This window comes from Bufo gargarizans, chromosome 2 (genome assembly GCF_014858855.1).
Source record: "Bufo gargarizans isolate SCDJY-AF-19 chromosome 2, ASM1485885v1, whole genome shotgun sequence".
NCBI classification, from domain to species: Eukaryota; Metazoa; Chordata; class Amphibia; order Anura; family Bufonidae; genus Bufo; species Bufo gargarizans.
Genome location: NC_058081.1, coordinates 710,170,847 through 710,186,235, shown reverse-complemented (window position 1 = coordinate 710,186,235; position 15,389 = coordinate 710,170,847). Strand labels below are relative to the sequence as shown.

General features: G+C 44.3%; 1 protein-coding gene across 1 annotated transcript in view; it reads right to left on the bottom strand.

The window, feature by feature from the left end:
- FXYD1 (FXYD domain containing ion transport regulator 1) overlaps nt 1–15,389 on the bottom strand; it is a 48,387-nt gene that overhangs the window by 12,553 nt on the left and 20,445 nt on the right. The window contains exon 3 of the mRNA XM_044282573.1: nt 9,438–9,479. Within this exon, the coding sequence (XP_044138508.1) occupies nt 9,438–9,479 (42 nt within the window). The remainder of the gene's footprint in view (nt 1–9,437; nt 9,480–15,389) is intronic.

Sequence of the window (15,389 nt, the reverse complement as noted above, 5' to 3'; positions counted from 1 at the left end):
CTTTTGTCAAAGTGTTGGTGTGGCACCATGGATTGGTGGTTGGAAATCCTGGCTGACAAAGGTCAGTCTTTCCACATTATGTGTGGACAGATGAGTTGGGGTAACTATGGCCCCCGCCTCACTAAACACCCGCTCTGATGCCACACTACTGGCCAGGCAGGGCAAACTCTGACAGTTGCAGCCACAAATCCAACTGGGCTGCCCAGTAGTCCAGCGGATCTTCAAGGTCGGCTGGCAGGGTGCACTCCAAGTATGCCACCACCTGCTGGTTCAGGTTCTGCTCCAGGTCTACCTGCTGCTGGTGAGTAGTTTCTTCACTATGCGGGTGAAGAAAGCTACTCTTTAGCAACTGTAGAGGATGGACGATGGTGCAGATAGGCAGCGGCCAACTGACTACATAATATGTCTCTATAGTAGTTCAGTTTGTCCCCCCTCTCAGCAGGTGTAAAAAAGGCCCCCATTTTAGACCGGTAGTGAGGGTCCAACAAGGTGGAGAGCCAGAAGTCATCCCTCTGCCGAATGGTGACAATTCAGATGTCACTACACAAGCAAGTGAACATGCAGTGGGCCATTTGCGCAAGTGACTCGGAGGGACTCCCTGCCTCCATCTCCACTGCATACTGCCACGATGTGTCTGGGTCCTCTGCCTCATCTTCCTCATCTCTCTCTTGCTCCTCCTGCTCCTCCTCTCCTGTCACCTGTGTAGCAAAACCACCCATTTCGTTAGACATTGCTTGTGCTCCAATGTCCTACTCCTCCTTCTCCAGTTCAGCCCCCACAGGGCTCATGTGGCCGTGAGAGTAGGCGCCACGTCTCCAGTCCCCTGACCATCCAGATTTACCAGCATCTGTTCCAGGACATGAAGCAGTAGAATGACGTTGTTCATCCTGTAGTCCTGGCGACTGACAAATAACGTGGCCTCCCAAAGGAGCTGAGCAAACGGCCGGTGTCACTCATGAGCTGCCACTGGCTGACATCGAAGTTACACAGGGGAGTACTCCTATCCGCTTTGATCATCAGGAAATCATTGATGGCCTTTCTCTGTTCATATAGTCGATCCAACATATGGAGGGTGGAATTCCAACGGGTGGAAACGTCGCATATCAGCCTATGTTGGGGGATGCCGTTCTGTCGCTGCTGCTCAAGGCGGGTGTGCTTCGTGGTGGACTAGTGGCTGAAATGCATGCAAAGTTTCCTGGCCATTTTTGGGATGTCTTGCATATGGGTGGAAGACTTCAGGAACCACCTGACAACCAGATTGAACACGTGTGCCATGCAGGGCGCATAGCTCAGCCCTCCTTGACGCAGCGCCAACACAATGTTCTTCCCGTTGTCAGTCAACATGGTTCCAATTTTCAGTTGTCGCAGAGAAAGCCAGGATTTGATTTCTTGATAATTTGTCCGGTCCGTATGGAGAAGATGATGACAGAGAAGATCTACATTGGAGGAGACGTCACCTGGGAGGTACTGGATGTGAGAGGTATGTGCTGCTGTATAGCAAATACAGTAAAATGTCTTCAGTGCTAGTGTTTGCGGGGGAGGAGGAGAATGGTTGGTTGACTTACAGAATTGGGCCACATGCATTGGGGCTTGGGCCCTGGATATTTTGAGACCCTAGTAACGCCCCTGGTGCACGCATACTGTTGTCTCTTGGCAATCGCTTCGGTGATCAATTGCTGGCGGAATGCATGACGAGGAGGAGAAGCATCAGGACTGGCAGATGATGGGAAGGACAGACAGCTCCCTTCAGCTGAGGTGGTGAAGCCTTGACTGCCATAAACCGGCTGCGTGCCAGTGGGTGATGCAGCAGTTGCAGTGACAGGCTGGACCACCATATCAGAGCCACGGTTCTCCCAGGCCACTATATTGCGACGCTGCATATGTTGATGCAGGGCCGTGGTGCCAACATTGGCACCCTGGCCACGCTTCACCCTCTGCCCACAGATTCTACATACGGCCATGTTTACCTCCTCCGGTGGCTTAAAAAAAAACTGCCACACTGCCGAGTAGGTGATTTTACCCCAACAGTACGCACTGACTGATTGCTACCGCCGCTGCCTCCTTGAGCCCCTGCACCGCTACTTCCCAGGTAGGCTCCCGTGAAGTGGTCTACCCCAGGCCCATTTGGCTCCCACTGCTGCCATCCCCCTGACTACCGACCACCCTAGTGACTTGCTGGCTCTGCCGCTGGCTCACGGGCAAGCTGACACCTTTTTCTCATGATGATGATGAAGCCCCTTCGTCACCTGGCTCCCAAGTGCGTTTAGCTACAGCATCATCTTTGAGTACTGTCTGCATGTCACCGATGTCCTCCTCAACGGTCTCTGAGCCAGGAGCCTGACCGCTCTCAACACCACCTCACAAGCCACTTTCCTCATTGCTACTTGCCGGCCTAGCGTAGGAAGCATCGGATGTCTCCTCCACATCTTGGCTGGGCAGTAGCTGCTGACTGTCCTCTAGTTGCTCGTCCTCGCTGAAAAGTGGAGCAGAGCCCACAGTATATAATATTTCTCTGGCTGAGAGAACAGAAAAGGATAGAGGCAGGTTGAGGACAGGTGAGGGCACAGGGCCTGCTCCCGGGCAATGCCAACTAAGGGTTGTGTCTGACGAACCCACTGACTCTTGGCTGGGGGTGTCTGATGTAAGTTGCAACGAAGTTGGAGATCGAGTCAACCATTCAAGAACCGCTGGGTTGCTGGTCACGACACGACCGCTAGCTGAGACTGGGAGCTCAGGCCTCTTGAAGTGACCTCTGATGCCACGGCCCCTTACTCTGCTTTGACCTGTGCCTGCACCAGAAACATTTAGGCCTCTGCCACTCCCCTGCGCAGGGCCTGGCACTTCTCTGCCTGACATACTGTTAGATCAAATAACCAAATATTTTTTATTTTGCCACTAATACACAGTAAAGAATATCTCACTGCACCGCTGAACGGCAATTATGCCCAAGTTTTTTTCTATTTTTACACAAAAGGCTTTTCAACAAATAAGTGCAACCATGAACGGCAAATATATTTGTATTTCGCTAGTAATAAACGGCAAACTGGGCTGTAAAATATCTCACTGCCCCGCTAGGCGGCAAAGATATTTTTCCTTTTTCCACTAATACAAGCAAAAAAGGGCTTTAGAACAGATAACTGCACCGCTGAGCGGCAAATATATTTTACTTTTGCCACTAATACACGACAAAAAGAGCTGTCATTTTCTCACCTCACCACTGTAAAATAACATACTAATACTTTTTAGTAGGCTAGGTTTATTTTAAGGACCATGAAAGGCCAGCACTTGTGTTGACGTGTCAATTTTGACAGATCTTGAGACGACAATAGTATTTGAAAGGTTAGGAGTCCTCCTACCTCAGCTTATCTTTATTAGCTTAACAAATAAGGAAAATTTTGAAAATCATGATGTAAGGGGTTTTACTTGTTAACCATATATGTTGGTTAGGCTACATGCACACGACAGTTGTTTTTCTCTGCGTCCGTTCCGTTTTTTTTTTTGGCTGATCGAATGGTTAGCCATGCATTTCTATGGAGCTATTAAAATTGCGGTGTAGTCAACCATTTCTTTTCCGCGTCCGCTGTCAGTGTTTCCCGTCCACAAAAAAAGTATTGCATGTCCTATTTTTGTCCGCAATAAATGTTTTGCGGATCCATTGAAGTCAATAGTCCGCAAAAAAATGCGGATGAGCAACAGAAGCCATTTTTTTTTTTTTTGCGGATGGTTGCTGGGAAACCTGTATATATTATATTTCAAGAATTACAGCCTTCAGGTTTTTTTTGCAGACTGCAAAAAAAAACTGAAGACACACAGAAACACAACCTACAAAATTTGCGGAAAAACGGAATGGAGGTGGATGAAAAAACAGGAACACGGATCCGCTATTTGCGGACCGCAAAAAACAACTGTCGTGTGCATGTAGCCTTAGAATGTTAAATATAGGATACAATGTAACTCTATGGAGATGCAGACTTTAAAAAGGGCTTCGTCTCATGACATTGGGAGAGCGTTCTCTGACACAGATTCACACAAACACGGAGAATTACTTTTTCACTCATTTTAAATTGTTTAATTGCTTGCTTGTTACTTTTTGAGATTCGTTTGCTGTGCTTTATTTTTCCTCCTCCTAAACTTTGTAACCTTTTCTTTTTATGCAAATTAAATCCTTTTAACTTTTATCTTTCATCAAGAACTCTCTATATTTTGTGGGCTCCTTCTGAAGCATTTCTTGCAAAATTAAGAAATGCTGGACGATATTTAACAACCACACAACGGCTAATAAGCCCTTTTTTCCCCGCTAATACGCGCCAAAAATGCTTTAGAACATATAACTGCCCCGCACCAGGGCAAATAAGACGTATAAATATTTCCTTGTAATAAACCCTGCTAATGGCTGTATCACACAGCACTTGCACCCCAATAACAATAACGGTTTGCTGGAATTACAGAGCTGTATAATGGCAATTTGGATCCCCAGTCAGTGCAGCAAGGTGTAATCGGATTGTTCTTATTACTCAGGCTGTAACTTTCCCTACTGAACCCTGTTCTACATAAATGCTGTGGAATGATTCCTCCCTATCCTTTCCTTACACCTTGAATAATCTTTCCCTGAACTTGTAAATCGTTTTTTTAGCACAATAAAGTCTTTCCTCACACTGTCCCTAGCGCCTGCTGACGTCTCTCCCTGCACTAAGTGCACTGGAAAATGGCAGAATCTAAAATGACTGAGGCTATTTATAGGGCTGTGACATCACCGGGCTGGCTGGCTGCTGATTGGCTGCATGCATGGCATTGTGGGTGATCCCGTCTTCCCAGAGTTCCTTGCTCCATGTCCTCACATGTGCAGCAGACATTTTAGGAAAAATGTGATTTGTTTCTATGAAGCGCAAGAAAATTTGCATTCAAATTTTTTCGCTTTTCGATTTGCTCATCTCTAGTCCACACCTGTGATATGGGGGGCACACAGCTGGTGCCCATATATTGTGGACCCGCTGTTTTCGTGTCTTGGAAAACCTACCCTAATTGGTGATATGCTTACCTTGAAACCAAATCTATAGGATGATCAGGCTGCCTGGGTTGGTTTTAGCAAGATAGATTTATTTTACAGAATTCAGCCAGGATATACACTTAGGAGGAAGAGCAGGTGGAAGAAGAGAGCTGATAAGTGGAGAAAAGGGCATATTTCTCTAATAAAATACATTACAAAGTTTCTTATAGTGACCTGTACTATTGAATTGTGCACAGATGTGTGAGATGACCATTTTAATCTTGGGATAATCCCTTTAATTCCTGTCAGGCTACATGCACCCAACTGCGCAGTGTTTTGCGGTCCGCAAATTGCAGATCTGCAAAACACGAATGCTGCCCGTGTGCGTTTTGCAATTTGTGGAACGGAATGGGCTGCCCATAATAGAAATGCCTATTCTTCTCCGCAAAACGGACAAGATTAGGACATGTTCTGTTTTTTTTTTTTTTTGCGGGGCCACGGAACGGAGCAACAGATGCGGACAGCACACGGATTGCTGTGTGAATCCTTTGCAGTCCCATTGAAGAGAATGGGTCTGCATCTGATGCGGACGCAAACAACGGTCGTGTGAATGAAGCCTTGGATAAAACCTTTTGCAGCTTTCTAAAAGACATTAGTGCAGCCTCGCTAACACTTTTTAATCTAGATCTAATACTCCAGTTTTTATTGTCACACCCATACGGTGGGAAATTAGGAGTGAAGCTGATTGGCATAGCTTTCAGCTCCCATTTTCTTACCCATTTTTCTGAAGTGGCGAGGAACTTATAATACATGACGCCCGGGGTATACGGATGGTCACATCCTTGCTCCCCGCCACTCAGTTCTGGCTTTCTAGGTCCAACACTGTTCTCTCTGCGCTTTGTTCCCCGCATCCAGAATGGACGTCACGTTTGCCGCTGCAGCTAATCGATGAGGTGCCACCACGCAGGGGCGTAGCTAGAACTGACTGGGCCCCATAGCAAATTTTTGTACTGGGCCCCTCCCAAACTTAATGGACGCACTCATACACACACTCACCACATACATGGACGCACTCATACACGTACTCACCATATACATGGACGCACTCATACAGGCACTCGCCATATACATGGACGCACTCATACACGCATTCACCATATACATGGACGCACTCATACACGCATTCACCGCATACATGGACGCAGTCATACACGCATTCACCACATACATGGACGCACTCATACAGGCACTCTCCACATACATGGACGCACTCATACAGGCACTCACAACATACATGGACTCACTCATACAGGCACTCTCCACATACATGGAGGCACTCATACACTCACCACATACATGGACGCTCTAATACAGGCACTCACTACATACATGGACGCACTCATACAGGCACTCACTACATACATGGACGCACTCATACAGGCACTCACTACATACATGGACGCACTCATACAGGCACTCACCACATACATGGAGGCACTCATACACTCACCACATACATGGAGGCACTCATACACTCACCACATACATGGACGCACTCATACAGGCACTCACTACATACATGGACTCACTCATACAGGCACTCACCACATACATGGACGCTCTAATACAGGCACTCACTACATACATGGACGCACTCATACAGGCACTCACTACATACATGGACTCACTCATACAGGCACTCACCACATACATGGAGGCACTCATACACTCACCACATACATGGACGCTCTAATACAGGCACTCACTACATACATGGACGCACTCATACAGGCACTCACTACATACATGGACGCACTCATACAGGCACTCACTACATACATGGACGCACTCATACAGGCACTCACCATATACATGGACGCACTCATACAGGCACTCACTACATACATGGACGCACTCATACAGGCATTCACCACATACATGGACGCACTCATACAGGCACTCACTACATACATGGACGCACTCATACAGGCACTCACCACATACATGGATGTACTCATACAGGCACTCACCACATACATGGACAGACTCACATACGCACTCACCACATACATGGACAGACTCACATACGCACTCACCACATATATGGACATATATACTGTGTGTATATATATATATATATATATATATATATACACAGACACATTACATATACATGAACTTACAAGTAGTTATACATCTATTTCTACAGACAGACACTTACCTTTCCTGTAGACAGCTGATGTCTGGTCCTCACAGGCAGCCTGGAGAAGTAGGTGCAATCACCCCTCTGTGCCATCCAGTGACAGCAGTAGTAGGTTTTAGGCGGGACCAGTATCCCTCCATAGTCCCACTCCCAGTCCCTCCTCCCCACAGCAGGACAGGTAACAACCCCCCCCCCCCCCCATTTAATAAAACATGAAAAACATGAAAAAAATTGTTTAAACAAAATACTAAATATGAGCGGAGGGGGTTGTAGATTAGATATATGATAGATGGATAGATGGAGTCATGCATGCTGATCACTGCAGTCTGCAAAGTCCTGCTTGTACATACACACCTCATATCTCAGCAGGAGTGTGAACCATAGGAATCTAATAGAGCAGTTTCACGTTACGTCATTCCTGTCATGTGACGTCTGCCGGAAGTCGAGCTGCTTTGTGATAGGAGCTTTACAATTCAAGTTAGTAGGCGGGAAATGGTGTGTGCACGGTGATGACAATGCCGGGGACGGGCGGAGGACAGCTGTAGGGCTCACACTGTGTCATTACTAGGTGAGATCATGGCATTGCTGAGGAGTGGGGGCACCAGCGCCGACCGCAGTGCAGGAAAGGAATGAATTTCCCCGCCCCCTCCACCGCCTGAGTCCGCCTCCTACTAACTAGAGGGACTGGGTGGGAGGACTCAGGAGGCGGACTCAGGCGGTGGAGGGGGCGGGGAAATTCATTCCTTTCCTGCACTGCGGTCTGCGGGCGGCGCTGGTGCCAGCCTGGCCCCCTCCACCGCATCCGCCGGCCTACCTCATGTTGGACCGCCCGCGCCCCGCCCACTACACTGGGCGGGCGGTCGGCCCCCTGGCTGCCTGTGAGTGCTCCTGTGGGTGCTGTGATGTATAAAAAAAAAATTTCCTTGCCCCTCATCCTACATCCCACATTCAAGAAAAAGATCATCAGTGTTGTACATATATAGATAATTTCTGCTAGACTGCCCCCTGCTGGTGGAGCAGTGGTAACCACTGCTTGAGAACAGTCCCACTGAGAGGACTGAAACGTCGCATGATACCGGGTGAATAAACGCACATTTACGGAAGTGCCGCAGAGTTTCCTTTATTTTTGGGCTTGAGGGATCGCCCTTCAGCCGCTGGCACTGCAGCATCTGCTGGTTTTACAGCGGAGCTCCCTGATTTATTTATTCTTGTATAGGTAGATAGATAGATAGATAATAGATAATAGATAGATAGATAGATAGATAGATAATAGATAGATAATAGATAGATAGATAGATAGATAGATAGATAATTAGATAGATAGATAGATAGATGATAGATAGATAGATATTAGATAGATAATAGATAGATAATAGATAGATAGATAGATAGATAGATAGATATTAGATAGATAGAATAGATAGATAGATAGATATATAGATAGATAATAAGATAGATAGATAGATAGATAGATAGATATTAGATGATAGATAGATAATAGATAGATAGATAGATATAGATAGATATTAGATAGATAGATAATAGATAGATAGATGATAGATAGATAGATAGATAGATATTAGATAGATAGATAGATATTAGATGGATAGATAGATAATAGATAGATAGATAGATATTAGATAGATATTAGATAGATAGATAATAGATAGATATTAGATAGATAGATAGATAGATATTAGATAGATAGATGATAGATAGATAGATATTAGATAGATAGATAGATAGATATTAGATGGATAGATAGATAATAGATAGATAGATAGATATTAGATAGATATTAGATAGATAGATATTAGATATATAGATAGATAGATGATAGATAGATAGATATTAGATAGATAGATATTAGATAGATATTAGATAGATAGTTAGATATTAGATGGATAGATAGATATTAGATAGATAGATGATAGATAGATAGATAGATAGATAGATAGATAGATATTAGATAGATAGATAGATATTAGATAGATAAGTATAGAAAATAGATGAGCAGCACACAAATCCCAGGCGGTGCAATTCCTTGGGACGGACCACGGACTTTGATCCAGCTGAGTATATGCAAGAAAAAATCCAAGGCAGCACACAGATATCCGTGAAAAAAAGGGTAGTTTATTCACCCATGTGTCAACAGGAACGTTTCAGCTCACTGAATGGAGCCTTTGTCAAGCCATTTTTTCTTGTAGATAGATAGATAGATATTAGATAGATAATGGAGGTTCTTACCATAGTTGAAAGGGTCCGGCCGTTCATATGTATCCTCAGATCCTAAACAAATAGATAAGAAAATGTGAATGAACCTTTGTCAGCAGAGAACTAGACTGGAGCCGCGTGCGCCGGATCTGATCCCTGACTCCGGGCACTATGAGGGAGACGGTATTTTTCCATGTTTGTGGATAATGCAGATGTCAGAGCCTTTGAGGCCTTTAAAAGTTTCTGTATCCTGTGTCTGATCAGTAGGCGTTAAACTGCTGGTGTAACGCCCCAGAGTGGCATTACCACCTTTTTACACCCCTCTACTGTCTTTTATGGTTGATGTAATGTCATCACGTGTATTTATTTCCAGGTCCTGCATAATGTGTAATTGTATTTCTTACTGTATGATGTTAAAGTGTGATGCCCCTGGTTCACCAGCAGATGGCGGCACCTATGGCAGAGCTAGTTTATATAGAGTGGAACCTGTCTTTCCATTCTAGCCCTCTCTAGAGAGGGAGGAGTTCTAGTTAGTGAAGGTCAGACTAGAGTACCCCCTGCAAGGGGAAGGTTGTGTGCAAGCCAGTAGAGCACACCTTCAGCTCTGCTGGGCATAGAGGCCCAAGATGTAAGCCTCACAAGCCAGGAGTAAAGTTCCCTGGATAAAGATAAAGACAGACCAGACTACAGAAGGTTAAGTTGCAGCATACAGCAAAGGAAACATTTCTGTTTAATCCTGATAGCACAGCAGGGTTAAGAGAGTACAGATGTAGCAGAGCCAAGTGTGTTTGCCTGCCAGAATTTAATGCCAAAACCTGCTGGAGACCAAGATAAAGTTGGAAGATTGTTTCCTGATGAAAGTTTATGCAAAGCAAAGTTGCTGTTGAACGTTATATAAGTCTGGACTCAATTTATTCTACAAATACCTCAATTATTCACCCTGTTTGCACTGCTTCGGACGACAACTCCTGGTTGGAGCACCGTGACACCTGCACAGCCACAACACCTAAAGGGACATTATAGGCTACTCTAGCCCCACTCTGGCATTCCTACACCTGGTTACCACCTAGCACCAACACTAGTTAGTTAAGGGGACTTCATTCCCTGTTGCTGAAATGCAACTGGCGTCAGGACAAAATACTCTGTTGCACTGGGACCCCCAGCAATCATGCCTTCAAGAGGCAGTTATCATGTGTTGTGCAAACAGTTTCTAGCTAGCTAGCATGTAATATAAGAATTGTCCTATGCCAGCTACCGTAGTCATCACCTATGACCTTGGTGACATGCTCAGCTCATAGCTGAAGTCTCAGAAACCCCTTCAAAGCTTTTACATTTCCTCCTAAGGGCTTGTATTTCTTGGAGATTTTGAGTGGCCACTGAGGAAGGGGCGTGAGACCCTGAAACGCGTCTGGCATTGCAGAGTGAGCGTGGATTCATAACAAGAAAGCTATATATCAGAAGATACAACTGCATAAGATTTACCTCCAGTACAAAATCGGAGCGACAGTCGCGCAACAGTGACGTCAGCTAAGCGTCTACCCGGAACCCCAGACAACCAGGTCACGTGGGACGCCACGTTTGACCGAGTACACCACGTGGGACGCAGCAAGTGTACGGCCACCTGGGAAGCTATCGCTGCGGTCAGGCAGCTAGGAGGGGTAAGACCGGGACACCACAAGCTGCGAGACACTGTAAGTAACCGGAGGCCGGTCTCAGTGTATACAACTTGTACATATATCTGTACGCTCATATTACCGGACATAGGTAGATCACTACCGCTACTGCTCCATCGGAACTTGGCCATAGTGCTGCCATCATTGCCCCAATACAATTGGCCATAGCGCCGTATCTCTATATCAGTACCGCATTAATATTAGGACTGTTGATCGGGACATTTGGCTACAGTGCCAGCATTACAAGAACCTGATTGGGACATTGCTTGCACTTTTCATGCTGCTATAATTACCTACAGTTTCACATTATTGTGTAGGATTGCTGCATGTGACATATTTAATATATGTATTTTTTATGTATGTTTTATAGTGTATGTTTTTATAGAGTAAATAAATATTCTGTAATCATCCAATTAGTGTTCCCTTTTGAGAGTGCCCCCTCATTTTTGTATACATTCCATTCATTATTCTCAGGTCTTGAGGGTAGGACCGGAGGGTGAGCACCTACCCATAAGAGACAGGGGTGAGCCGCTGTATTGTATTTACTTTATGTATTTACTTTATCAATTCAGTTCTGTTTCTTAAAGTGAAATGTTTCTAGGAAAGCTTGATGATACCAGAAGAGATGAGCAAAGAATTGGGAAATTTGATTCGGCTGCTCTGCCGAATTTTGCCCAAAAATTTGCTTTGTGATTAATTACTTTGCCATGAAGCGCATTTTTTTTGTAAATAGTGGGTGCAATAACAGGTAGCTGCGATCGCGCCGCTGCCCATCGTTGTACACCTCGGATGCCGCGTTCATACATGATCGCGGCATCTGAGAGTAAAAACAGTGTAAAATTTACTGAAAAAAATAAATAGAAATTTACTTGCCTCCTCAATTTGCTCGCGATGGGTCAGCCGCCGCCATCTTGCTTGAAGATCTGGAGCAAAATCTTGCGTGGCCTGAGATTACAGCCGGGATTTTTGCCAAGATCTTCAATCAAGATAGCGGCGGGCGGCTCGTCGCGAGCAAATGGAGGAGTATGATTTATTTTTACACTATTTCAGGTTAAGTCGATTCGCTACCACGAAGCACGAAGAAATTCGGCTTCGAGGCGAATCAAATTTATCCTGAAATTCAGATTAAATTCCACCTTGTGGTATGCGATTCGCTCATCTCTAAATACCAAATATCGCTTTCTGGTGCCTTGAATGACAAGTATGATGTAAACTCCTCGACAATGAAATTGCAACACCAAGAAGGAAAATTTGGGGAATTTTGAAAATCACGGGATCGAAAGATATGTTAATTGTATGTAAATGATAAAATCTGAAACAAAATATTCAAAACCTCTATGTATTCACTATTGAGTGTGAGCGCCTCACATAGAAATACACGCACTTGCATGCCTTGGCGTGCTATCAGTCAGGTTACTTATGGTTGTCTGAGGAATGTTCTGCAGCGCTAAATGCACGAAAATCATCAAGATCCGCTTTGCAATTGCAGACCAATTATGTCCCAGATGTGCTTGATGGGAGACAAGTCCAGAGACCCTGCAGGCCTTGGTAGCACATTTAGGCCAAGTGGGCTACTTACAATAGCATGAGCGACAGGCAGCTTGGCATTGTTTTGCTGACAAATGGCTTCTGGGACAGTTTGGAAAAATTGTCATACCACTGGTTCCACCACCAAATCAAAGTAACACTGAACCGTTAGTACCTGAAATTAAGACTAGAGGAGTCCGGCTACCGTACATTATCCACCCCACTCTATAATCCTGGAAGTAGGACCAGTGTGATGTTTCCTTGTGAAGGCTTCTTCATGGCATTGCCCACGTGGTCTCCAGAACAACCTCTGGCTATCATTGCATCTGAGACAAAAGCAGGACTCATAGATGAAGAGTATAGACCTCCATCCAGCCTCCATTGCTGTCTTGCCATGACCGCTTTTGAGAGCGGTGGTGTGAGGTCAATGGAACATCTGAATAATGAAGACACCTTCTGATGGTTTGTGTAGACACTGTTTGCCGCCCTAGGTTTGGGATATGATTTCCAATCTCACACGCAGTACAGAACAGATCACTAGGCGCCATTCTTCTAAACAGATGATCCGACTCTGCGGGGTTCACCTCTGTGCATCTTTCATGGTTGTTTTCCCAATCATCAGGACACGCAATCTTGAAGAGTTCTGACATCTTGGCCTAGTAGCGTAGCGATCTGCTGGAGTGATAAACCAAGGCCTCTCAGTTCAAGGATTCTCTCCCTCTCAGCTTGTGACTAGTGGTGATAACTGGCACAGTGACAAACAGGAGGCATCGCACAATCATCCCTCACGACTTGATCAGATTTTTGAGGTTTCATGTGGCATCAAAAACGTTGCCTTCAATCTAGCTTTTATGCCCCTCCCACATGATTGGAGCTAGGTGCTTAAAAATGTGATCATCTGCAAATGTTAGCGACACCTATTCCTCCCCCGATTTACAAAACCTTATGACTTTCTTCTTGGTTTTGCAATTTCAATGTTCAAGAGTGTAGATATGCAGTAATGCGGGAGCAAGGGATGTATCACCGCTTAAAGGCGTTGTCTGAATCTGCCATTTTAAGAAATTGTTTATTAAAATAAACCTCAATAATTATATAATAACATTTCTGCAACTTTTAACCCCTTCCTGCTGAAGCTATTTTGGACCACCACCAGAGCTCCATTTTTCAAATCTTACACTTGCCACTTTGTGGGTTAATAATATTGGGATGCTTTTACTTCTAAGCAATTCTGAGAATTAGATTTTTTTTTTTTTCATCACACTTTGTACTTTATGTTAGCGCTAAATTATGGTCTTGTTGTTTTGACTTACAAAATTATTTATTAATTATATTTAGCAAAATTTGAAATTTTATAATGTCATACCTCCCAAAATAGCTAATATTTACCATGTGTCTACTTTATGTTGGCAAGCGTGGCATCACTTTTCAAACACATGTTTATTTTTTAAGACAGTAGAAAACTTATAGTTTTCACTGCAAATTTTAACTTTTTTTTGGGGGGGGGGGGCTCATTTAGGCCTTTTCCGTTTTTCACTGGCATGTGCTGTCTGCATTTTTGGGGACAGCACACGTACCCATTGATTAAATGTGACTGTTCACATGGGTCAGTAAAAATATTACGGTGACATGCACTACTTTGATCCCTGATGCGGACCAAGAACGCCCATTGAAATCTATGGGTCCGTGAAAATCACTGACACACATCCATGTCGCGTACGTTTTTTACTGAAGACTGATAGGAAATTCTTTGGAAATTAATTTTCAGCTGAGCAACGTCAGTGAATTATGGATGACACACGGATGGTAAAAACGGACACATGGACCAACCACGAATCCTTCACGGACATCTTCACGGATGAAAAACGTACGCTAGATGTGGTAGCACACTGCTCTTTGGGCACACAATGGGTTTCAAAGGGAAGGTGTGCCATTTAGATTTTGAAACATGGATTTTGCTGAAAAGATGACTTGTTTTATTTTTATGGTCAGTTTTTATTAGTACCATTTCTAGGTACATGTGGCTTTTCCATAATTTTTATTCTCTTTATATAAGATCACAACAGCCACATATTTAAATTTTTCTGTCGCCATATTCTAATGCCCGTAACATAATAATTTTTCCGTGCAGCCGTAAGAGACCTTATTATTTGTGGGGCAAGCTGCAGGTTCTGTTGGTACCATTTGTGGGTAGATATGACATGATGGGTGAGGTGATGGGGTACAGAAGGAGCACTCTATCTTTGCCAACAATTTAAATGCCTCGATCGCTATTGACCTTAGCATCTAAAGGACTAAACCTCTGGGATCAGAGCTTGCTGCAATCCCGGCAGTGGCAGCAAGGAGTCCCCTGTATGTGACTGCTGACATGGCCTGTGGTTGCTGAGCAGGAGCTGAGCCTGCTCAATCCACTGGACATACCTGTACCTTAGGTTGATGTAAGTCACTTCTATAGCTACGTTGTTTCGCAAAAAGAAGTTAAATACATTTTTTATTTATATTTTTAAGGCATCTTCTTATTGTCAGTGAATAGCAATATTTTTCTCAAGGGGATCTCCGGGAACTAAAAAAAAGAAAATACGTAAATATTACTTTATTATTAATATATTCCCATATACCTTTCATCAGTTATAATGGCTCATTTTGTCTAGGGAGCAATGAGTAGTAGAAATAAAATGGCCGCATTCCTATTAGTGCACACAGAACCTGTCCTAATCACACAGCAGGACAAGTTACTTCACAACACTGAGCTAAAGAGCTGCCTCATCCTCCTCTTGCTAATGAGCAG